At 43.2% G+C, this 25,151-nt stretch overlaps 1 protein-coding gene across 1 annotated transcript in view; it reads left to right on the top strand.

Annotated features, from left to right (window-relative positions):
• The window catches only part of SLC2A2 (solute carrier family 2 member 2), a 126,001-nt gene that overhangs the window by 10,749 nt on the left and 90,101 nt on the right, over nt 1-25,151 (top strand). The window contains exon 2 of the mRNA XM_082252566.1: nt 24,115-24,210. Within this exon, the coding sequence (XP_082108692.1) occupies nt 24,115-24,210 (96 nt within the window). The remainder of the gene's footprint in view (nt 1-24,114; nt 24,211-25,151) is intronic.

Here is a 25,151-nt window from a genome sequence, read left to right as displayed (position 1 = left end):
ATGGGCTACTAAGGGGATAAAGACGCTGGGGGATGTTACTAGAGAGGGTAAACTGTTATCCTTTGGGGATCTCAAAGTAAGATATAGTCTACCAAATCCCTATCTTTTTAGATATCTACAGCTGAGACATGCTTTTACCTCCCACCCAGTTTGGTTCGGCTGGGGTGGAGGTTAAGATGTCCAACCTAGAAAATGTTCTGTTAGATAAGTCCATAAAAAAACCTCTATGTGAGTTATATAAAGAACTTTTCCCTGCCCCTCCTCCCTCAGTGGTCGAGTGCAGGGAGCAGTGGGTGAAGGAGGTCCCAGATCTCGGAGGGGAGAAATGGGATGATATTTGGAGTTTTCCCTTTATTCACCTGGTATCGGCAAGGGATAGGCTTATCCATTTTAAATTCCTACACAGGATATACTATAGTCCGTCAAAGTTTGCCAGAATCTACCGGGGGGTGTCGGTGGAATGCTGGCACTGCTCCTTCTCTCCAGCCACCTTTGGTCATGTGTTTTGGCACTGCTCGCTGCTCAAAGATTATTGGAATGAAATACTTAAATGTATAACGGAGATCACTTCTTTACATGTCCCCGTGATGGTGGCAGTCTGTCTGCTTGGCTTGGTGGACTCTGACTCTGTTACTCTATTACGCCCGTAAGGCACTAACATTATTCTGGAAAAGTCCTGCAACACCTAATATCTCCTACTGGAAATGTTTGGTTAATAAAATGTTACCGCTCTATAGAGCTGCGTACCTAAGTAGAGGTTGTCTCAGGAAGTTTGAGAGGGTGTTGCAGATCTGACTTCATAGTCCTGCGATGGTTGCTCAAACTCCCTAGTGACAGAACGACTTAAGTATACTTGTTAGAATGGATGCTGGTTACCGGCACGTTGATGTTTCTTCCTCCTCACCTGGTGGTGCAGGGTCCCTGCCCGATGCCAATCTGTGCCATTGCTCCTGGGTCTGCATTAGCTTGAGATGCTCTCCCCTGAAGGGATGTGCTCTGATTGCCTATACCTGTATCATAAGTACTGTTTTCTGTGTATTTTGCTTGTGATGTTCCTATGTACACACATGATCTTTCCTCTTGAGGGACATATAGTATTTGATGGTGAGAGATACACTTCCTGGGGTGGTGCCTGGTGGGGGTGGGGGGGGGGGGGATATAATTATTATTTTTTTTTTTTTAACTTAGCCCTTTGTGGCTGAAATTGTTGTCTTGTCTTGTTTTTTATTACTGAAAAAACAATTAAAGATACATTTAAAAAAATAAGAACATGCATAAAAAACTATACATAATAAAAGAAATAAAAATGTAACAATCCAATATAATATACAGTATATGCTTATATAAAAAAATTGTGAAAAGCAGTCTCTGGTATTATTCCTTTAAACGTGCTCAGTCCTTTTCTAGCATTAACTATACAATCAATTTCACCAGTCTCTATATGTGGATTTCCTGTATTCCTTGGTATCGAAGTGCACCAAATTCACCTGTACCTGTCTTTACAATCCAATCACATATGTAGTGACTCCCACCACCATTCCACCAATGTGCCCACCTTTAAGTTTTGACCTTCCAATATTCAGGTCAAACATCACTTTACCCTTTTAGGGGGTCACTTCCAGGCTTTATTCCAAAGATACTCCTCTCTCCTTTTCCTCCTATGATACTTATTTCAGCCATCCAATAAATGTGTTGTATGGCTTTTTAAAATTTTGTTTGTCCTGCTCCTGAGTAGGGTTGAGCGAACACCTAGATGTCCGTGTTCGACGGGTTCGGCCGAACTTTAAAAAAAAGTCCGGGTCCGTGTCCCGGACTTTTACCGAACTTTTCCCGGACACCGAACCCCATTGAAGTCAATGGGGACCCGAACTTTAAGGCACTAAAATGGCTCTAAAACACCAAAGGAAAGGGCTAGAGTGCTGCAAATGGCAGCAAAACGTAATTAAGAGCATGGCAAGTGCTCTGCAAACAAATGTGGATAGGGAAATAACTTAAAACAACAAAAAAAAAACAGAAAAATAAAACAATGTTCTTCTTCATCTCTGAAGGACGAGGCCCATATGGAGTAGGAGGGAGGTTGAGGTGGTGGTGGATGTGGCGGTGACATAGGCGTGCGCACAGGGTGTGCTGGGTGTGCCTGGGCACACCCTAATCACCTAGGGCACATAGCATTGCCAGTGAGGAGATGGGAAAGATCTCCCTGGGACCTGCTCTGCTCTATTTCTCCTTGCCTACAGGTACATGGCCCCGATACATTACTCTCCCTGCTGGCAAACACATGCATGTGTATTTCAACTTTGGGGTGCACACCTTAATGCAATAGGCTGCGCACACCTATGGGCGGTGTAGGTGGAAGCGGCGGTGGAGGAGGACCAGGGCCGGATTAACAGCATCATGGGCTTGGTGCTGAGGATTTTGAAGGGCCTTAAGGGCCGTGCCTTGCCATGCACCCAGAGGAGGAAGGGTGCAGCCATGCATGCCTAATTCAACATGGGATGCTGTCTCTGAAGCCCATAAACACATCCATGCATCGCCAACTGTCCCTCCTTGTCCGGCCTTCACGCTGTGTGGGGAGGTTCTGAGGGTGCTGCCTGGGGAAGCGAGCATAGAAGCCAGACTTCTGTGTTTACAAGTGACAGAAGAGCGGTAACAGTGAATATGGCCAACCCGGGGCCTATATAAAAGGTAGGGGCCTGGAGCTGCAGCTCCAATAGCCCCTACATTAATCTGGCCCTGAGGAGGAGGACGAGGTAGCCAACACTGCTTCTTTTCAAAAATTTTAAATGAGGGTACACCCCAAAAGAGTGAGAAAGAGCAAAAATGGAACAATGGGTGGGTAAGGTCGGTATCCATTGCTATTCTGCATAAGGTACGGAAAAGTCCCGTGGGATCCATGCCTGGTTCATTTTAATGAACGTGAGCTTGTCCACATTGTCTCTGGACAGGCGGCTGCGCTTGTCTGTTATAACGCCCCCAGCCGTGCTAAATACCCGTTCAGATAATACACTGGCTGCAGGGCACGCCAGCACCTCCAAGGCGTAAAGGGCAAGCTCAAGCCATGTGCCCAATTTGGAGACCCAGAAGTTGAAGGGGGCAGACCCGTCATTCACTACATGTAGGCGTGTGCACACATACTGCTCCACCATGTTGGTAAAATGCTGCCTCCTGCTAAGACGTTCCATCTGAGCTGCTGGTGCTGCTGTTTGTTGTGGCGTGCTGACAAAGCTTTTCCACATTTCGGCCATGCTAACCCTGCCTTCTGAGGTGCTGGCGGTGCCCTGGTTGCGTTGGCGACCTCCTCCTCCTCCTCCTCTGCCTTGTGCTTCCACTGTGGCCCCGCTGTCAGATGGGAATGCCAGCAGCATGGCGTCTACCAGCGTGCGCTTGTACTCGCGCATCTTGCGATCGCGCTCCAGTGAGTGAATTAAGGACGGTACGTTGTCCTTGTAACGGGGATCCAGCAGCGTGGCCACCCAGTTATCAGCACAAGTTAGAATGTGGGCAACTCGGCGGTCGTTGTGGAGACACTGCAGCATGTAATCGCTCATGTGTGCCAGGCTGCCCAGAGGCAACGAAAGGCTGTCCTCTGTGGGAGGTGTATCGTCCGTGTCCTCTGTATCCCCCCAGCCACGCACCAGTGATGGCCATGAGCTGGCCTGGGTGCCACCCTGCTGTGAACATGGTTCCATCTCCTCCTCCAGCTCCTCCTCCTCCTCATCCTCCTCATCCTCCAGAACTGTGCCCCTGCTGGACAATTGCGTCCCTGGCGTTTGCGTGTGCAGGAACCCACCCTCGGAGCCCCTTGCGAATGACTGCCCTGAAAGCCTTGGAAATGTTACCTCTTCATCCTCCTCCTCCTCCTCATCCTGTGCCACATCCTCTTCCATCATCGCCCGAATTGTTTTTTCAAGGAGGCATAGAAGTGGGATAGTTAAGCTGAGAACGGCGTCATTGCCACTGGCCATGTTGGTGGAGTACTCAAAACAGCGCAACAAGGCACACAGGTCTCGCATGGAGGCCCAGTTAAATTAAATAGTGGAATAGAAAATATGATCCAAAAAAAGTGTATGTATATCACACGTACACAACCACACTGGGCCCCAATTACTATTGTTTGTACCCCTAAAAGGCTAGATGAGGAGTAGGGGGAGTATGGAACAGGCAGCACCCTCAAACCTTCAGAAGTATGAGATGAACCCCAACAACTTGGAAAGGTGGATCTCTCTCACACGTACCGACACAGACTATCCCGCAATTCAATTGATCCTCAAAGGTTTTTATTGAATAGCGGAATAGGAAATATGATCAAAAAAAGTGTATGTATCTCGCACGTACACAACCACACTAGGCCCCAATTACTATTGTTTGTACCCCTAAAAGGCTAGATGAGGAGTAGGGGGGGTATGGAACAGGCAGCACCCTCAAACCTTCAGAAGTATGAGATGAACCCCAACAACTTGGAAAGGTGGATCTCTCTCACACGTACCGACACAGACTATCCCCCAATTTAACTGATCCCCAAAGGTTTTTGATTAAATAGCGGAATAGAAAATATGATCCAAAAAAAGTGTATGTATATCACACGTACACAACCACACTAGGCCCCAATTACTATTGTTTGTACCCCTAAAAGGCTAGATGAGGAGTAGGGGGGGTATGGAACAGGCAGCACCCTCAAACCTTCAGAAGTATGAGATGAACCCCAACAACTTGGAAAGGTGGATCTCTCTCACACGTACCGACACAGACTATCCCCCAATTTAACTGATCCCCAAAGGTTTTTGATTAAATAGCGGAATAGAAAATATGATCCCAAAAAAGTGTATGTATATCACACGTACACAACCACACTGGGCCCCAATTACTATTGTTTGTACCCCTAAAAGGCTAGATGAGGAGTAGGGGGAGTATGGAACAGGCAGCACCCTCAAACCTTCAGAAGTATGAGATGAACCCCAACAACTTGGAAAGGTGGATCTCTCTCACACGTACCAACACAGACTATCCCCCAATTTAACTGATCCCCAAAGGTTTTTGATTAAATAGCGGAATAGAAAATATGATCCAAAAAAAGTGTATGTATATCACACGTACACAACCACACTAGGCCCCAATTACTATTGTTTGTACCCCTAAAAGGCTAGATGAGGAGTAGGGGGAGTATGGAACAGGCAGCACCCTCAAACCTTCAGAAGTATGAGATGAACCCCAACAACTTGGAAAGGTGGATCTCTCTCACACGTACCGACACAGACTATCCCGCAATTCAATTGATCCTCAAAGGTTTTTATTGAATAGCGGAATAGGAAATATGATCAAAAAAAGTGTATGTATCTCGCACGTACACAACCACACTAGGCCCCAATTACTACTGTTTGTACCCCTAAAAGGCTAGATGAGGAGTAGGGGGGGTATGGAACAGGCAGCACCCTCAAACCTTCAGAAGTATGAGATGAACCCCAACAACTTGGAAAGGTGGATCTCTCTCACACGTACCGACACAGACTATCCCCCAATTTAACTGATCCCCAAAGGTTTTTGATTAAATAGCGGAATAGAAAATATGATCCCAAAAAAGTGTATGTATATCACACGTACACAACCACACTGGGCCCCAATTACTATTGTTTGTACCCCTAAAAGGCTAGATGAGGAGTAGGGGGAGTATGGAACAGGCAGCACCCTCAAACCTTCAGAAGTATGAGATGAACCCCAACAACTTGGAAAGGTGGATCCCTCTCACACGTACCAACACAGACTATCCCCCAATTTAACTGATCCCCAAAGGTTTTTGATTAAATAGCGGAATAGAAAATATGATCCCAAAAAAGTGTATGTATATCACACGTACACAACCACACTAGGCCCCAATTACTATTGTTTGTACCCCTAAAAGGCTAGGAGTAGGGGGAGTATGGAACAGGCAGCACCCTCAAACCTTCAGAAGTATGAGATGAACCCCAACAACTTGGAAAGGTGGATCTCTCTCACACGTACCAACACAGACTATCCCCCAATTTAACTGATCCCCAAAGGTTTTTGATTAAATAGCGGAATAGAAAATATGATCCCAAAAAAGTGTATGTATATCACACGTACACAACCACACTAGGCCCCAATTACTATTGTTTGTACCCCTAAAAGGCTAGGAGTAGGGGGGAGTATGGAACAGGCAGCACCCTCAAACCTTCAGAAGTATGAGATGAACCCCAACAACTTGGAAAGGTGGATCTCTCTCACACGTACCAACACAGACTATCCCCCAATTTAACTGATCCCCAAAGGTTTTTGATTAAATAGCGGAATAGAAAATATGATCCCAAAAAAGTGTATGTATATCACACGTACACAACCACACTAGGCCCCAATTACTATTGTTTGTACCCCTAAAAGGCTAGGAGTAGGGGGAGTATGGAACAGGCAGCACCCTCAAACCTTCAGAAGTATGAGATGAACCCCAACAACTTGGAAAGGTGGATCTCTCTCACACGTACCAACACAGACTATCCCCCAATTTAACTGATCCCCAAAGGTTTTTGATTAAATAGCGGAATAGAAAATATGATCCCAAAAAAGTGTATGTATATCACACGTACACAACCACACTAGGCCCCAATTACTATTGTTTGTACCCCTAAAAGGCTAGGAGTAGGGGGAGTATGGAACAGGCAGCACCCTCAAACCTTCAGAAGTATGAGATGAACCCCAACAACTTGGAAAGGTGGATCTCTCTCACACGTACCAACACAGACTATCCCCCAATTTAACTGATCCCCAAAGGTTTTTGATTAAATAGCGGAATAGAAAATATGATCCCAAAAAAGTGTATGTATATCACACGTACACAACCACACTAGGCCCCAATTACTATTGTTTGTACCCCTAAAAGGCTAGGAGTAGGGGGAGTATGGAACAGGCAGCACCCTCAAACCTTCAGAAGTATGAGATGAACCCCAACAACTTGGAAAGGTGGATCTCTCTCACACGTACCAACACAGACTATCCCCCAATTTAACTGATCCCCAAAGGTTTTTGATTAAATAGCGGAATAGAAAATATGATCCCAAAAAAGTGTATGTATATCACACGTACACAACCACACTAGGCCCCAATTACTATTGTTTGTACCCCTAAAAGGCTAGGAGTAGGGGGAGTATGGAACAGGCAGCACCCTCAAACCTTCAGAAGTATGAGATGAACCCCAACAACTTGGAAAGGTGGATCTCTCTCACACGTACCAACACAGACTATCCCCCAATTTAACTGATCCCCAAAGGTTTTTGATTAAATAGCGGAATAGAAAATATGATCCCAAAAAAGTGTATGTATATCACACGTACACAACCACACTAGGCCCCAATTACTATTGTTTGTACCCCTAAAAGGCTAGGAGTAGGGGGAGTATGGAACAGGCAGCACCCTCAAACCTTCAGAAGTATGAGATGAACCCCAACAACTTGGAAAGGTGGATCTCTCTCACACGTACCAACACAGACTATCCCCCAATTTAACTGATCCCCAAAGGTTTTTGATTAAATAGCGGAATAGAAAATATGATCCCAAAAAAGTGTATGTATATCACACGTACACAACCACACTAGGCCCCAATTACTATTGTTTGTACCCCTAAAAGGCTAGATGAGGAGTAGGGGGAGTATGGAACAGGCAGCACCCTCAAACCTTCAGAAGTATGAGATTGTGTTCACTGTACCCCACAAAGATTGAGTTCACTGCACCCCACAATGATTGTGTTCACTGCACCCCACAAAGATTGTGTTCACTGCACCTCACAAAGATTGTGTTCACTGTACCCCCCAAAGATTGTGTTCACTGCACCCCACAAAGATTCTGTTCACTGTACCCCACAAAGATTGTGTTCACTGCACCCCAAAAAGATTGTGTTCACTGCACCCCAAAAAGGATGTTGTTCACTGCACCCCAAAAAGGATGTTGTTCACTCCACCCCAAAAAGATTGTGTTCACTGCACCCCACAAAGATTGTGTTCACTGCACCCCAAAAAGATTGTGTTCACTGCACCCCAAAAATGATTTTGTTCACTGCACCCCAAAAAGGATTTTGTTCACTGCACCCCAAAAAGGATGTTGTTCACTCCACCCCAAAAAGATTGTGTTCACTGCACCCCACAAAGGATTTTGTTCACTGCACCCCAAAAAGATTGTGTTCACTGCACCCCAAAAAGGATGTTGTTCACTGCACCCCAAAAAGGATTTTGTTCACTGCACCCCAAAAAGATTGTGTTCACTGCACCCCACAAAGGATTTTGTTCACTGCACCCCACAAAGATTGTGTTCACTGCACACCAAAAAGGATTGTGTTCACTGCACCCCAAAAAGATTTTGTTCACTGCACCCCAAAAAGATTGTGTTCACTGCAGCCCAAAAAGATTGTGTTCACTGCAGCCCAAAAAGATTGTGTTCACTGCAGCCCAAAAAGATTGTGTTCACTGCAGCCCAAAAAGATTGTGTTCACTGCAGCTCACACACAGAAAAATGGATGTGGATCACTGACACCTGCCTATCTCCAATCCCACACCACACAGCAATATCGATTGTAGTTTGTAGAACACAGTTTCCCTAAAATTCAGCAGACTCTGTCCCTAACAGGATTGAGAAGAGATCGTAGATCAGGATTGAGTGCAGATTCACCCCACCCCCCACACAGCAATATCGATTGTAGTTTGTAGAAGACACTGACCCTATAATTCAGCAGACTCTATCCCTAAAATGCCTACAACTCGCCCTGCCTAAACACTCCGACCTGTCCCTCAATTCTATCCGGACACAAATGGTTTTTTCCTGCCTATCTTTCCCTAATCAGCAGCCAGCACGTTGATGTGTGCTCTGTCCCTGAATCTAAGCAGCATAATGACGCCGCTGCGGCTGCCTCGAACTTATAAAGACTTGGTCACATGCTTCAGACGGCCAATCACAGCTACTGAGACATTTGCAGGCATGGCTGGGATGGCTTAAGGCACACCAGTTAAACGATTGTTGATTGGCTGTTGAAAGCCCGCCATGAAAAGAGCGCCAAAGCATGCAAAACCCGGAAATAAAACGACCGAACACGGATTTTTACCCGAACATACAGTAAAGTGTCCGTGTCCGTGTTCGGGTACAAAAAATCCAATTATTCGGTACGAACACGAATAATACAGTCCGTGTTCGCTCAACACTACTCCTGAGCTCTGTAAACCAACACATATAATACAAAGATCATTCATGGTGTAGAACGCAATAAAACCATTTATTAATGCAGACTTGCATTGACATAAGAAAGCTTTAAAAAATGCCTTTGATATTACATCACTTCCGGTCTCCACTTACGTCACCCAGCCCTGCCCTATTGGTTTGTAGGATGTGTGGGAACAGGTTATTTTGTTTGTTGCCTCCACAATTAGTATTGGTGTTTGTAGCACCAGGAGTCTTACTAGGTAGCGCAGGATTGCCTCCCCAACCACCTGCTTGTTAGGCTTCATTCATATGGCCATAAAAAGTTTACGTATGGCCATATGTCCATTACACATGTGTTTTCTAGGAGAAAATTTCCTGCATAATGACCAGCAAAATACTTGTGTATAAATCCTATATAATAATAATAATAGATGTGTTTAAACACCTAAAGATGCGTATGCATGTGTAACACCCTCCTAGGTAGGTGCTAGTGAGAGAGTATAGTTTTGAGCTCTGTCTGCATACCAGAGGAGCTGCATGTAAATTTATATTGCTCTCTGCCTATCAGGGAGAAGGATCGATTAGAGAGGTCTGCTTAATGTGCTCAGTATACAAATAATTTGGACTGAAGAGTGTTTCACACTGGTCCAATAGGGAGGCATGTTTGACAGTGGGAAGAAACCTGACAAATGGGTGCATAGACTTTTAATACAGTCCTGGTGATTGGCAGAGGGCAGGTCACCTCGGTGCATTCTGGGATACTGTATAAAAGCCAGGAGCACATGTGCTGTGGGGTCTTTGGCTGGAGAGCAGGGTCCCGGGGGAGGGGATGGCTGCCTCCTCCTCTGTAGAGGTGTCATGCAGTCGCAGGAGGTCGTCCTGAGGACCAGAGGGGCAGATGAGAGGAGCTGAACCCTGAGGTCCAGTAAAGCTGGCTAAGGGGGGAGACACTGGAGACCCTGGGACTGCAGTGTCGTGAGTACAGGGACTCGTGTCAAGGGGCCTGACTGGAGGGGGACCACCCCTGCTTGTTAGCAGATGGGTGTCAGCAGAGGAAGAGAAAGAGGATTCTGGGGAGAGTGTCCTGAAGATAATTGATTGTTCACTGAGTCATCTTAGGAAAAAGAGACTCAATACAAATTTATCCAAAGTGGCAGGGTGAATCAACAGCCTGGCTGTATCAGAAGATAGGAGTCCTCAACATTGTCTATAGTTAAAACAGAGTATCCTACTGTGAAGGAATTAAGGACTTGTATCTGTCGTGATTATGTGCTGGTAACTCAGAGGGACCCTTAGAGTGAATAACTGGCAGTCCTTACAGGAGCAGTGCTACACATGCATAATGATAATTTATTTTTCCCTTTTCTTTAGACTAAACTTACATGCTTACAAATGTATATACATGTGTTTAAATGCATAGGCTTGTAAAGTGCATGTTCCTAATTGACCATAGATGCTTTGAATCCAGGCCAGTTTAGCAGGGACCGACTGAGATTCAAACCATCTATGGGCAGGCTGGTTGTACCAAGTCGATCAATCGATTAACTTGGGGAAAACCAGCATGTTGGATTTTTAGAATGCTGTTATTGCTGGTGGCAATAGATGCTAGCGATATTCACTGTGTTCTCCTGGCAGGGAAGGCTCCCCCATCCCCCCTGTCGTGGAGAATTGCTCCACGGGAGGGATTCCCCCATCAACACTAATTGTGTTGATGAGCAAATCGAGCGATTTACTTTCCTGCAACCCGTGGTTGCAAGAAGGAAAATCTCACCAGCTATGGCTGGCTTTAGACGCAGATTTTTGTATTCTATGTTATAGATCTGAATGCATGTTTCTGCACCTGTGTGAATGGCTCCATTGTAAACAATGCAGCTGTGTGCAGATCTGTAATTAAAAAACACTTGTATATGCACTATTTTACAGCTGTGTAAATAAAGTCTTATACTGGTCACCTGGCTTCAAAAACCTGCAGCAAGTATATGCTTACATATGCTGTCCTGTTTTAGGCATGAACAAAATTGATTATTAATAAAGCACAATCTGTTCAGTTGTTTGAACCTGATCACAACATATTTAATTAAAAGTTTAGGGTTGCTGTTTTGAGTATTGGTAGTAAAAGCTCACTGTACAAACACACTTACTAGATGCTAAGTTATCACAGTAACCTCTGCTCTGTACATCTGCCACATTCACATTTACAATGGATAAGCACTATTTCTGAATGGCAGACTTGCAAGTTGGCATCTTTGTTACTTTATAACATGGCACTGTAGTAGGTATTGCTTTCAAAACTATGGCAAAGGTACCAGAGATATAAAATCATTCTTTCTTAAAGCAGACCTCCACCCTAAACCAAATCTGATCATAGATTAATCCACATTTAGCTGGTTCTGGAGGTACTGGCTGAGTTTTGATTCATGTATGACTGCTCTAGTGATCAACTTGTGTCAAAAAGGATTGTTGGAAATTTTTTCTTGAGTAGTTGCTGCAGCCAATAGACTGTAGCCACCGATCTGTGTATTCTGATAGAGGAGAGTCCCGCTGTCAGAATTCCTCCATCCACCTCCCTTGTGTTAATGGAGGAATATGTTTGTTTTGTTGAATGAAAAAAAAAAAAAAAGATCTGTCTACAGCTAGCTTGAGTCTCATAAATCTCTGCCTCCTCCCCCATCCAAATCTTCCCATTGGATATATAATAAATAATATTATTATAGATTTTTTTATTTATCTAACATTTTTTTTTTGCTGCATTCCTACATTTCTTCCTCCCAATTTCCATGCACTTCCATATGTGCCAAGGACTACAGGTTTAGGCAGGCACAGGTTTTCCCAGTACATTTGCACACATTGTGGAAGGTTCAGAATCTTGCAGTTTTTTCGCAAGCACAGGAAATCTTGTGCACGTGCACAGATGTGCCAAAAGGCTCTGCCAGGACCCAGAGCCCTTCAGGACATCTGCGCACACACGATACTGTCCAGCTAGGGGACTGAAGTTCCTCTTTAGAAAATGTTTCACTTACTAACAGTTATTTGTGTTAAACATACAGGCCACGCAGTGCCTATTTACAAGGTATCTCTGCTAAGGAAATATTTAGCTTTGGTGACCTTTCCTTTTGAAAATGCTAGTTGCTTGGCTTTCAGATAGGAGTTCTGACTTCACTGTGACTTTACTGGCGTGCTTGTATTAGGTGACTCAGAAAGCAGGTCAGCGATGACAGCTTACATCCTTTTTTTCTAGTATGATTTTTATTTGATCAGAAAAGAGATTTTAAAGTTTAAGTAACCTTTTTAACCACTTAAGCCCCGGAGGATTTGGCTGCTCAACGACCAGGGTCTATTTTACGATTCAGCACTGCGTGACTTTAACGGACAATTGCACGGTGGTGCAACGCTGTACCCAAATAAAATTGACGTCCTTTTTTTCCCACAAACAGAGCTTTCTTTTGGTGGTATTTGATCACCTGTGCGATTTTTACTTTTTGCGCTATAAACAAAAAAAGAGCGTCAATTTTGAAAAAATAACAATATTTTTCACATTTTTTTATATGAAATTCCCCCCCAAAAAAATGTAAAAATCAAAATTTTTAACATTTTAGGCCACTTTGTTTTCTGCTACATACGTTAGTTAAAAAAAATCGCAATAAGCATATTTTGATTGGTTTGCGCAAAAGTTATTGCGTTTACCAAATAAGGGAAAGATTTTTGTCATTTTTATTATTATTTTTTTTAACGAGTAATGGCGGCGATCTGCGATTTTTTTTGCGGGACTGCAACATTGCGGCGGACAGATCGGACCCTTGACTGACATTTTTGACACTTTTGGGGGTACCAGTGACATTACTACAGTAATCAGTGCTATACATATGCACTGTTACTGTAAAAAATGACACTGGCAGGGAAGGGGTTAACTTTATTAGAGAGCAAGGGGTTAAGTGTGTCCCTAGGGGCGTGCTTCTAACTGTAAAGGGGCGTGGCTTTTGATGTAACCACAGAGACATACGATCCTACATAGCAGGATCGTATGATCTCTGCTGTTACACCAGGGAGAATGACAGGCGGCTTTGTTTACATTAGCCGCCTGCCTTTCTCCCTCTCTGGCGGGAGATCGCGAGTGACCCGCAAACATTTTTTCACTTCCCTTTCCCCACTTTTATTTGTGTGTTTTGTCACGTTTGTTTTCTCTTTGTTGGCACAGTACACTTTATTTACGGTTTGATCAGTAGAGTGTAGGTCCACGGGCCTGCCCTGAAAGGCATGGGAGGGGGTGGATATGCCCTTCTGGCTTAGTTCACCCTCTCTCATGAGGTCTCCCTTCAGGGGAGCCCCACCCCACCTAGTACTTGGGTTTGGTCTGTTTCGGCACACCTCCCAGAGAACGTGGTCTGCCTGGTTTTGGCTAGGTGGACCAGTGAGTAGGGATGGGCTGAATATTCGAGTCGAACGTAAGTTTGACTCGAACATTGGGTGCTCGTGTGTTCACCGAACACATGAACAAATGTGGTGCTTGGCGGGAAGTTCGTCCGCCGATGAGCGCCCCATATTGCAGTGCATTAAGTGCTTGTGATTGGCCAAAGCATGCACCTGACCTGTATGCTTTGGCCAATCACAGCACAATGTCCTATCAGAGCCATGATTGGCCAAAGGCCAATCATGGCTCAGGGGCTAAGTCCACACCCCACACTATATGAGGCTGCTTACACGGCAGCAATGTGTAGTGTATTGGTGGAGATTAGGAGTGGAGATAAGGCAGGTAGTTTGTGGATTGTGGTTTCATATTTAATTCAGTCAGTGCAGTGTAGTGTAGGACTGATTCTTGTATAACACAGTGTACTGCAGTCAGTGCAGTGTAGTGCTGTGCTGAATCTTGTGTGTAGGGCAGTCAGCGTAGTGTAGTGCTGTGCTGATTCATCTTGTATGACAGTGTACTACAGTGCAGTGTAGTGTAGGGATGATTGTTGAATAACACAGTGTAGTGCTGAGAGTGCAGTGCTGTGCTGTGATTCTTGAGTAACACAGTGTAGTAGGGCCACTTATACAACACGTCTGTGTCACCCCACTGATCCCATTTATTCTTTTTAATTTTCTTTGCAGCATTAGGTACTCCCCATTCTGTGTCGCAGGTGCTGTTAATTCTGAGTCAGCAGTGGGTTTTTTCTTTTGTGGAGCAGGAGCACTAATTTTAATTAGGGCATAATTGCTGTCCTCCCTTTTGTGTCGCAGTTGTATAATGCACCAACCACAAAAGTATTGCACCCAAGCATCATATTTCCATCCCACATTCTATAGTAAAAAGTTATAAAAACCCCTTCAAAAATCCCCATCATGTCCGAAAGGCCAACAAGGGGAGGCAGATGCTCACAGGCTACTAAAAGATGGCAAGCAGCCTCTGTGTCCACAGTGAAAAGTTGTGGTCACGGACATGGTGCATCCTCTGCAGGTGGGGCACGTTTGTCCTTTTATTCCGGTGCTGGCCATGTTATTGAGGCACAACATGCAGAAGAGTTGGTGGAGTGTATAACTAAGTCGTCCTCATCCTCTGTCACCCAGGCTCATACTAGTTTGCCTTCCACCGCAGCTGCCAAAGCAGCCTATTTCACAGGCTCCTTGTCCACAGCTACTTCTTCTGTAGCCACACCATCGTGCATGGAGGAGCCACCTGAATGATTTGATCATAAAGTCAGTTACATGATGCTGGAGGATGCGCAGTAATTTGAATGTTCCAATGTTGGTTCCCAGGTTGAGGAAGGGAATAAAGTGAGCCTAGACAGGGGGTGACAATGACGGACAAGAAACTAGCAGTCATGTTCCAAAAGCTGCAACATACTGCCAAGTTTGATCCAGTGATGAGGAGGGAGGGGATGATGAGGTCACTGACCGTACTTGGGTGCCTGAGGGAATAGAGGAGGAAAGTGAGGAGGAGGAGGCAGCCCAACTCCAACGTGGCAGAATGTCCTCCAGGGTCCAGCTTAAGGGCAGCCACCCTATTGCATCACACTAGCTCCACAGGCGCAGGGCGCTGCTAACTCCCTACCGACTTCCAAAATTTCATTGGTGTGGGCTTTTTTCAACACATGTACAGTAGACCACAGCATTGCTGTTTGCAATCTCTGTCTGAAGCGGACCAAGCGTAGCCAGAACACCAGCCACTTGGGCACCACATGCTTTACAAGACATATGACAACCTGCCATGCAGTCCATTCACAAGAGCACCTGAAAGATCACCTGAAAGACCCAAAACATAATAAAAATGCAGACTTCTCCTTGCTCCTCATCTGGGATTTCTGCCCCCACTATACCTCAAGTACTCTCAAAAACCTGCACTGAGAGGGTTGATGGTATAACAATGGGTGCCACAGGTACTTGCACCCAATCTGCTAGCAGTACACCACCTGTCGATTTGACCAGCAGGCGAATTTCACTACCCCAGTTGCTGAACCATAAAAAAATACTGTCCCAGCCATCCACATGCTCATTGTCTAAATGCTAGCTTGGCCAAATTGCTAGCACTAAAACTGCTGCCTTTTCATCTGGTAGACTCTGCCCCCTTTCAAGAATTTGCGGAATGTGCTGTACCCCAGTGGAAGGTTCCAAAAATAAATTTTGTTTCATGTAAGGCCATTCCAGCTGTGTACCATCATGTGGAAGGCAATGTTGTGGACTCGTTGGACAGAGCGGTCAGCAGGAAGGTTCACATAACTGCTGACTCATGGTGCAGCAGGCATGGTCAGGGACATTACATTTCCTTCAGGGCGCACTGGGTAACTCTGCTGGCAGCTGGGAAGGATGCAGGTCAGGGTTTGGTGCTGGAGCTTATTCCGCCACTATGCCTCCAAAACATTGGTGGTGATTTTGCCACATCTGTCTGCTCCACCCCCTCCTCTTCTTCTTCTTCCTCTATGGCCTCTTCTGCTGAATTGTCCTCTGAACCAGCAGTGCTTCCTAAGCGTTCAAGGGGCTACGCAAGCAGTCAGGCTAAAAGAGGTCATGCAGTGCTTCAGTTGGTCTGTCTAGGGGTCAGAGATTCTGTCAGCTCTGCAGGGGCAGGCTTAGAGGTGGTTGAGGCCATGGCAGCTTGAGCCAGGAATGGTTGTATGCGACAATGGCACCAACCTTCTCTCCGACAGGGACACTTGACACATGTTCCATGCTTGGCACATGTCCTGAATTGGGTGATGCAGTGTTTCTTGAACAGGTACCCGGGCTTACAAGATCTTCTGGGGCAGGCCAGAAAAGTCTGTGGCCATTTCTGGTGGTCCTACAATGGCAGTGCTCAGCACCCAGGGCTTTTAGGTTTAAGCAACCATCGGCTGCATCTGCAGCATATGGTGCAGGATTATCTAGGGGCAAGAGCAGACTTGGAGACCTTTCCAACTGAGCATCCGCTGGGTTACTGGGTCTTGAAAATGGACCACTGGCCAGAACCTGCTCAATATGCAATCGAGCGACAATCAGTGATGCTGGAGGTTTTGTGAAGGATAAAAGAGTGCGTCTGTCTGAGTAACTGTGAGGGGTTAAAGTGTTCAGGCACCACCAATGCCCAAGGCCCAATTTTTCTGCACCTGTATGACGAGTACATGTAATTTCAATTTTTGTTTCTAACTTTTAACAGCAGGGCCCGTTCCTGCACCCAGCAAGAGTAACTGTGAGGGGTTAAAGTGTGCAGGCACCACCAACACCCAAGGCCCAATTCTTCTGCACCTGTATGATGAGTACATGTAAATTAAATTTTTGTTTCTAACTTTTAACAGCAGAGTCCGTTCCTGCACCCATTAAGAGTAACTGTGAGGGGTTACAGTGTTCAGGCACCATCAACACCCAAGGCCCAATTTTTCTGCACCTGTATGACGAGTACATGGAATTTCAATGTTTGTTCCTAATTGTTAACAGAAGGGCCCATTCCTGTGCCCAGCAAGAGTACCTGTGAGGGGTTACAGTGTTCAGGCACCACCAACACCCAATTTGTCTGCACCCGTATGACAAGTGCATGTAATTTAATATTTTTTTCGAATGTTTAACAGCAGGGCTCGTTCCTGCACCCAGCAAGAGTAACTTTGAGGGGTTACAGTGTTCAGGCACCACTAGGGATGGGGGAATGGTTTGGGTCGAGCACAAGTTTGGCTTAACCATCGCCCATTCAGGTACTCGCCTAACTCCTGAACGTTCTTGGCACTTAGCACGATATTTGCCAGCCGAGCGCACAGTAAATAGGTTTTTAAGGCTTCCCTGCTGAGAGCTGAATTTAAAAAATAATTGTAAAAAAAAAAAATGTAAATTAAAAAAAATTGGGATAAAACCAGCTTGGGGGACTCTTTGTTTTTTAAATTTTGGTATGGGGTTCCCCTAAACCTACACCATTATTTTCATTAAATTTTTTTTTACCTGTATTGCCGGGAGCCGAAAATACATTACAGCAGCAAGCAAGTTTAAATTACATTTTTTCCTTTAGAAATTACAGATGTGCCCCAACAGGCACATTAAGCGGACTTCCTAGGCAGATATTTAAAGGAATTTTCATTTTTATTTTTCACTTTAAGCATCATTAAAATCACTGCTCCTTTAATATTGATCATTTTAAAAACATATTTTTGCATTGATGCATGTCCCCCAGGGCAGTACCTGGGTCCCCAATTTTTACGGCAATAACTTGCTTATAAAGCCTTTAAAATTAGGACTTTTGATTTTTCATATTTGTGTCTCATAGACTTTAATAGGGTTTGAACGTTCGCTAGAACTTTTCCCATGTTCGAGATGTTCTGGTGCGAACCGAACAGGGTGGTGTTCGGCCTATCACTACCAGTGGGTACCTCAGTTCCTGTAAGGAACCTTGTGCCCTGGGGGATCAGTGTAAGGGCCCTTCCTCTTCGGAGGAGGTCCATGTGTACGTCATGTGCAATTTTTTTTTGTGTTCCCACGTTTTGTGTGTGCCCTTTTTTTTTTAACCAGGTGTTAGTCTGATTGTGTTTCACACACCACTGGCTTTAAAACAAACAAAAAAAAAAAATAGTTAGACTACAGGACAAAGCCTAGATAGATCAGCTAAGTTCCAAAAAATTTAAAAAAAATTGACAGGGTATCTATCTCAATGGGTAACACAGAATCCACATGGGGAAAACAATGGGGAAACCAGACTATGCGATACCCAATGATGTAAAAAGAAAACAACTAAATCAAAATAGCAACAAAAATATATTATAAAATTATATAAACTTTATTAATACATATTGCCTAACAGCAGCATAATACATAAACATATAAGGATATATAATAAAATCTATATAGTTGCTCTATTGGCAAGAATTGTCTACAAGAGGCCCAAATGGGCAAAATGCAGTGGCATATGTGGACATGGAGACCCCTAAGACATAGCCTATTGGGCATACCCAGGCTTAAGTAACAATACATAGGAAGAAAACAGTACAACTAACTAGTAACATGGCAACCCATGAATCTGGCACTCAATAGAACACAGATCAGTAGTTTTCATACAGAGAAAAAAAAGGACCAAGTCTAGGAAACTTCCAGCAGCACCCCAATATTACCAAAATTCAGAAGATGAAAAAGACACTAAACATCTTGAGTAGTATTGTCAGATGAGGCTGTAGTGTCAGCTGAATCTATCCCTATGTCCCATACCTTAGAGAATTTTTTTGGACAACCCCTAGATTCATAAGTGAATTTTTATTATGGTACAGCTGCATTAACTAAATGCTTCCAAACGTCCATCATAGGAGCTGATGGATACTTCCATTTAAGAAGTATTGACTTGCAAGCAAAGAACAGCAGCAATCCTATCAATGTTAGCATAGCTTTAGACATAGCCAATAAATGAAATATGACTGGTTGGTTACGGAATTGCGTCTGAAATGCATGGCGTAATTGAAGGTACCGGAACAGAAAAGGGTGATGTTTGGTAGATCTAAAACACTTCCTGTCCAGGGGTGGCAGCACTGCTCCTTTGAAGATACAATAAAGGCAAAAAGCCTGAAAAAATAAAATGTATGCAGCTGCCATATCTAAGGAATAGCAATCTGCAATGTTTTAAGTTATTGTTCTTGGGTTCATGCCAACTTAAAATCCATGTTATTTGAATTTTTTCATAATTATTTGCATAGAAAATACCTCTTTCTTGCCTTGAATTTAAAAAAATAAGCTTTATTGGGTCACTTTCTCTGATGTATTCTGGATGTTTAATATTATTAGGGGCTTCAGAGAGTCTACTGTTTTAATAAGACAATAGTTATCCATAATGATATAATGGTTAACATTAAAGGCGGCCATTCCAGCAGAATTTTGATCCATGTATGGGCAAGTGGGTTGTACACAAGTCAATTTTTTGATCAAGCTGCGTACAAACAATCTGCTGAAAAATTATGTCGATCAGCACCACTAGCTATAGTATATTCTGATGGCGGGGAAATCTGTTCGCTATCAGGATACAACGACTTAGCAGGAGGGATTCCCCCATCCACGTTGAATGTGTAGATGGGGAATTGGGTCAAATGACTGCTGTATGGCCAGCCTTAGTTTAGCCTGCTTCATATAATGAGAAAATATAGGCTAATGTAGCCTGTTATGACAGGGGGACCCCCCACCACCAGAACACACTGGGCAGCATCGGCTGCCAGCACTGATCGAATGCCAATCAGCTGCTGGTTTTCCAGCATGCCAGTTTGACAGCTTTAAGGCTAAATTTACATGTTCTATTAAATTGCCTCTGAAAAGCCATCCATACCCATATTGCTTTTCAGAAGTGTTTGACAGGCGGTGAGGAGATGATATGGTGCCTGCAACACCTGAATTGGTTGTGATCAGAAATGGCACTGCCCTCCGAACACAATAGGTGGGATGCTTTTGGCAGTTGGGGTGAAGCAAAATATGGCTACTGGGGTATGTGGACACCCCCATCCGCTGCCTTTGCAGCCTAAGGGGAAGGTGGATGGGCAGGTGCTAAAAATGCATCTTAACCACTTTTTTAATGCCCCTTCCTCATCCGCAAGTCTAAACGTGCCCTAAAGCTGGTTTTATTATCATATACCCAGCCCTATCTCTACAACAACTATGGTCATTAAAGTGGTAAAAAGTGGTTGAGACCGATGTGGGACTACAAACACTCGCCCAGCGCTCCTTATAAAAGGGATAAAGCCACACACTAGATATAAAACGTAATAAAACACATAAAGTTTGCTGATCGCAGCCGCTGTAATAAAAACACTTTATGAAAATGATGTAATAAAATACTGTGAAGAGTACTTAAATAAGTATAGTCCAGCACTTAATTGCATCCAGCAGCGCTCAATATATCAAACATATATCTTAGATCATATAGTCCTCAAATGGAAGTAACTGTCTTTAGACTCAGTGGAATGTTCATAAAATCATCAGACAGTTCATATAACAATCATAATCCCCCGGTGTAATGATGTCCACAGTCAGGTTCCAACCTTCACCACACCAAACGTGATCCCCCTAGTAGTGGGCACTCACCAGAAATATTATAAATATACGCCTGTAAGCATTGGTTGCTTGGACCCTTGAAACTATTGGATATCCCTGTCAATACCGGATGACCTCCATATACGTGCTCCAATCATGGATTAGGATGTGTCATGGAAATAAAGATGGGGGCACAATAGTGTGATACCGTTTCAACATTTATTGCACAAATCACTGCTGGATGCAATTAAGTGCTGGACTATACTTATTTAAGTACTCTTCACAGTATTTTATTACATCATTTTGATATGGTCATTAAAGGACTGGGCCCGTACTGGGCCATTCTGGGCTGTGCTTGAGCAATAAGTAATACTACTGACTGTCAAACACACATAGATTTTCTAATGGGTTGAATTACATCTCTATAATGCAGTCATTTGGGTCATTTGGAGAAGGGAAATCTTTTTTTTCATTAAATGTGGGAAAACATTTACCTGTCTATCACTCTTTTATTCTCATTTGTTGTTCCACAATGAAGCAGAATCTTTGCATAACATATCAAGCTGCTTAATGCAAGTACTTGCTATCACACTGTAAGAAAATCCCATATGGCCTGATTGTCACCTGATCATCTCAAGCAAAGCGTGAATTATGTGTATTGCTTGTAACCATGGACCTTTGCATAGCACCCTAACACAGGCTTTGGTGAAGTCTTTCATGTACAATTGTTTGCTGGAATGTGCATGCTCACAAAATGAGGAAAGCTATCATTAATTAATAAATGATGAATTAAATACATTTCTGTCATATGTGTTTTTTGCATAGAAAGTTTATACTTTTTCAAATTATATCATTCCTTTTGCTTTATTGGGGATATGATGTATTCTGGCAAATGTGGTTAATAATTGTGATTGCCTTCACATGGAAACTTTTGTTGCAGTCAGAAATAATAGATATCATATAATAGATTGTTAATAATAACTGACACGCAAATATCAGGGTATGTTACACAGCTAGCACAACATTCAGGATAACATGTATGTTATTTTACAATATTTTTAGTTTTTGTCTTAGTTGAATTGCATCCCTGGTAGTAATAAAAAGATAACACATGTACAGTAAATTTGCAAGATTTACAGGGTTTACATTTAACTCTATTCTATACATAAGATGTTAGGATGATAATTACCCAATACATCATTTTGACAAGGCCAAACAGTGACTGGGCTGTTTTAGGGATGACTAGACTAGGGTAAAGCTTCTTGCCTGAATTGGACGTTGTGCCTAGACTTCCGCTGAGGGTCTGCTCTCCTCTGACGTGCATGGCTAGTCTAATAAACATTCCTTTGCGGCCTATAAATAATACTATTTAATTCTGTGTTAAATTGCAATACTTAAGTGGAAACATGGGATTAAAACTCATTACTTTCCAGCATTTTAATTTTGACCAGTGAGCGTATTCTTGGCACATACTGAACTCATGAAGTTTTGAAAACTTGTGATTGATGCCTTCATGGAAGTGGAGTGTTCTATACATCACATAAACTTAGCACCATGCTGTTTTTACTCAGGTCATAGCAGACTAATATTACCTTCTCTCAAATGTATATACTCGAAAACAACCCGAGATTAATAATTAGATTGTTGAACTATTTTCTTTCTTGTGTCACCAGCCTTTCCAAAGAAGTGCAGGCTTGTATTTATTCTGTTTAAACAGAAATATACCTTAAGTGGCATGCATAATGAAAATGGAACCAAGCTTGCATATAGAATATCCAATGTGTAAGAATATTCACAGAGTCAGTTGAGTGGATTGTGTGCCAGGTGATAGAATGCAACCTAGAACAGTGTTATAACCCATCGTTTCTCTAACTTTTTTTTTTCAGTCGCAAAATACTTTAAAATTATGCAAAATCCAGAGGCATGCCAGTCTAAAATGTAAATAACAAAATTGTTAGACACAACCGCCTTGATTAAATTAACTTCATATCAGAAGCCCCAATTAATATTACAGGTTCGTCCATCACATCAGAGCCTCCCTCACATCAGAGATTCCCTTCATTTCAAAGGCCCCACTTCATGTCAGAGGTCCCCCATCATGTCAGAGTTCCCTCTATACATCAGAGGCCCCCTAAACATGAGAGCCCCTGATCACATCAGAGTACCCCCCATGACAGAGTGCCCCTTCACATCAGAGTCCCACCATCACTTTAGAGCCTCCCCATCACCTTTGAGCCACTCATCACAGAGTTCTCTCATCACATCAGATTACACAGTTCCCCTCATCACAGAGCCAATCCAAGCACACAGACTCCCCATCACATCAGAGCCCTACCTGTGGGATCTAATAATGAGGCAAAGGGCAGGAGATGGAGCAGGCTTAGATAAGGCGGACTTCCATCCTCTCCTGAATGCTGGGAGTGGCCCTGCATACCACCTACCCTGGATGAGCATCTTACGTTGCCATGCTGTGGGTGAACCAGTTGCTAACATCAGAGCAATGAATGACTCTGTGTCCTGCCCTGGCATGTCATCAGTTCTTGTAGTGCTGGTAGCCCACCCACACCATGGCAACTCATGATGCTGATCCAAGGCAAACTGGGCCCTGTGCATGTGGCACCTTGAGTACCTAAATGGCATCCCTGTAAAAAAAACAAAAAAAAAAAAACCTAACCATTGTAACTATTTAGAAAAGCAAAGACATCACTTCATAGTGGTTTGAATATAATTCCACACACAACTTAATGCTGAATGGAGCCCTCTAACATTTGAGCTTCAGAACAATTAAATACCAAAGAGGCCATGTTTTTTACTATTGTTATACAGTTTTTTTTAACTTGTAAGTACTTTAGAACAACACTAAACTGCCTTGTGCTAACAGCACACTAGGGATCTGTACCACTGCTCTCGCAGAGTGATCAAATACCCTACCCCGCACAATGATCCAAATAATAGAGAGGAGGAGCATGAGTATTCATGGTTGGGCAGGAGACTCAAGGTTTGAATTTCCAGTAGAATATCAAATGCCAGAGCAGATTTTTTTGAGTTTTAAACTCTGGGGCAGACAAGTGTTGCAAAATGTGCTGTCTAAGCTTTTCTGCAGAAGCAAAAATAAGTTGGTAAAGTTGAGGACAAGCAACTTAGTGATCGGCAATGGAATGCAGGCAATTGATGACACCCTCACAATGGAGAAGTATAGGAAAATTCTAAACCATAATGCAATACCATCAGAAAGGCATCTGATTGGTGCTGCCTTCATTTTGCAACATAATCATCACTACCATGAACAACACCAAAGTCATACGCTAGTTTCATTAATGTTATTTTTCTGTTAACTCTATTATCTATGAGGTTATTTGTTGAATAAAAATTATTAAATTAATTATCTTTAAAAGCACTTTTTTTATACCACGTTTTCACAGGTGTCATACATTTTACAGTCCCTATAATGCAAACTAACATATTATGTCTTCTGTTGTGTTCCTCTAGAGTTTGACTGGAACCCTCATCTTTACAGTTTTCACAGCCGTTCTGGGTTCACTACAATTTGGATATGGCATTGGAGTCATTAATGCACCACAAAAAGTAAGATGTGATATTCATTCCTTATATTCCATTCTAATATTATAAAGAGGGCTGAAGTTAGTTATAATAGTATGCCTGTATGCTGAATTTTGCTAAAATAATGTTGTAAAGCTGATTCCATGATGAGTGGGCTACATACTGCTTTGAAGAACTTAATTGTTCTGAAGACATTTAAAACATTTAAAAACAGGCTGTTTATTATGCAAAAAAATCCAATTAATTTTTAAGTGAAAATTACAAACCTAATAAATAATATCACTGACAACAAGGTGCAAGAAATGAGGAAATGCGTCTAAACAAATTGGGAAAACTGTAGATTCTGAATTATGTCTAAGTGTTTGTTGCCCCAACAATTCATATTTCTGATTTGCACCTGCTGTACCATGTACTTGTATGAGAAAGTATCCTATTCTCTTTGTATTGCTTCCTTTGCGTGAAATCCCTGGTGTTCCTGCCAGTCCCTCTGCTTTCCTATTAAAAACTGACCACAATAAACAGGAGGGCACATCGTGGTCGGTACTCTAGTTATGCTGGGAATTCAGTGTGCTCTCCTCCAGTGATGAGACTTGTCCTGACATGCCCCTCCTTCATAGCCTTTCACCGGGAATCTCAGTGTGCTGCTGCTTTCCCTCCCACCAGCTCCTATGCAACTGAGAACAGAGGGAATGTAGACACTTATCAAAAAGAAGGAAAAAAAAGGTATTTCTAATTATTTTTTTTTTTTATACACAAATGTTTTTCCTTTCATTTCAATTTTAAACTGAGTGGATTGTTTTACAAGGTGATTGTTTACAACCACTTTAAGATGACTGTTGTTTTCCTGCAAAACTCAAAGTCATTTAAATCTTCTAGAAATGTAGAAACATAGAAGAGTGATGACAGAAAAAGACCAAGTAGGGGAGGTGCTTGTGCTCCATGTACGTAATGCTGACAATGCAGGG

Source organism: Pelophylax lessonae (assembly GCF_965119305.1).
Source record: "Pelophylax lessonae genome assembly, chromosome: 3".
In the NCBI taxonomy this organism is placed as follows: domain Eukaryota; kingdom Metazoa; phylum Chordata; class Amphibia; order Anura; family Ranidae; genus Pelophylax; species Pelophylax lessonae.
The sequence above is the reverse complement of the archived record's forward strand: the minus strand, read 5'-3'. Positions and strand labels throughout refer to the sequence as shown.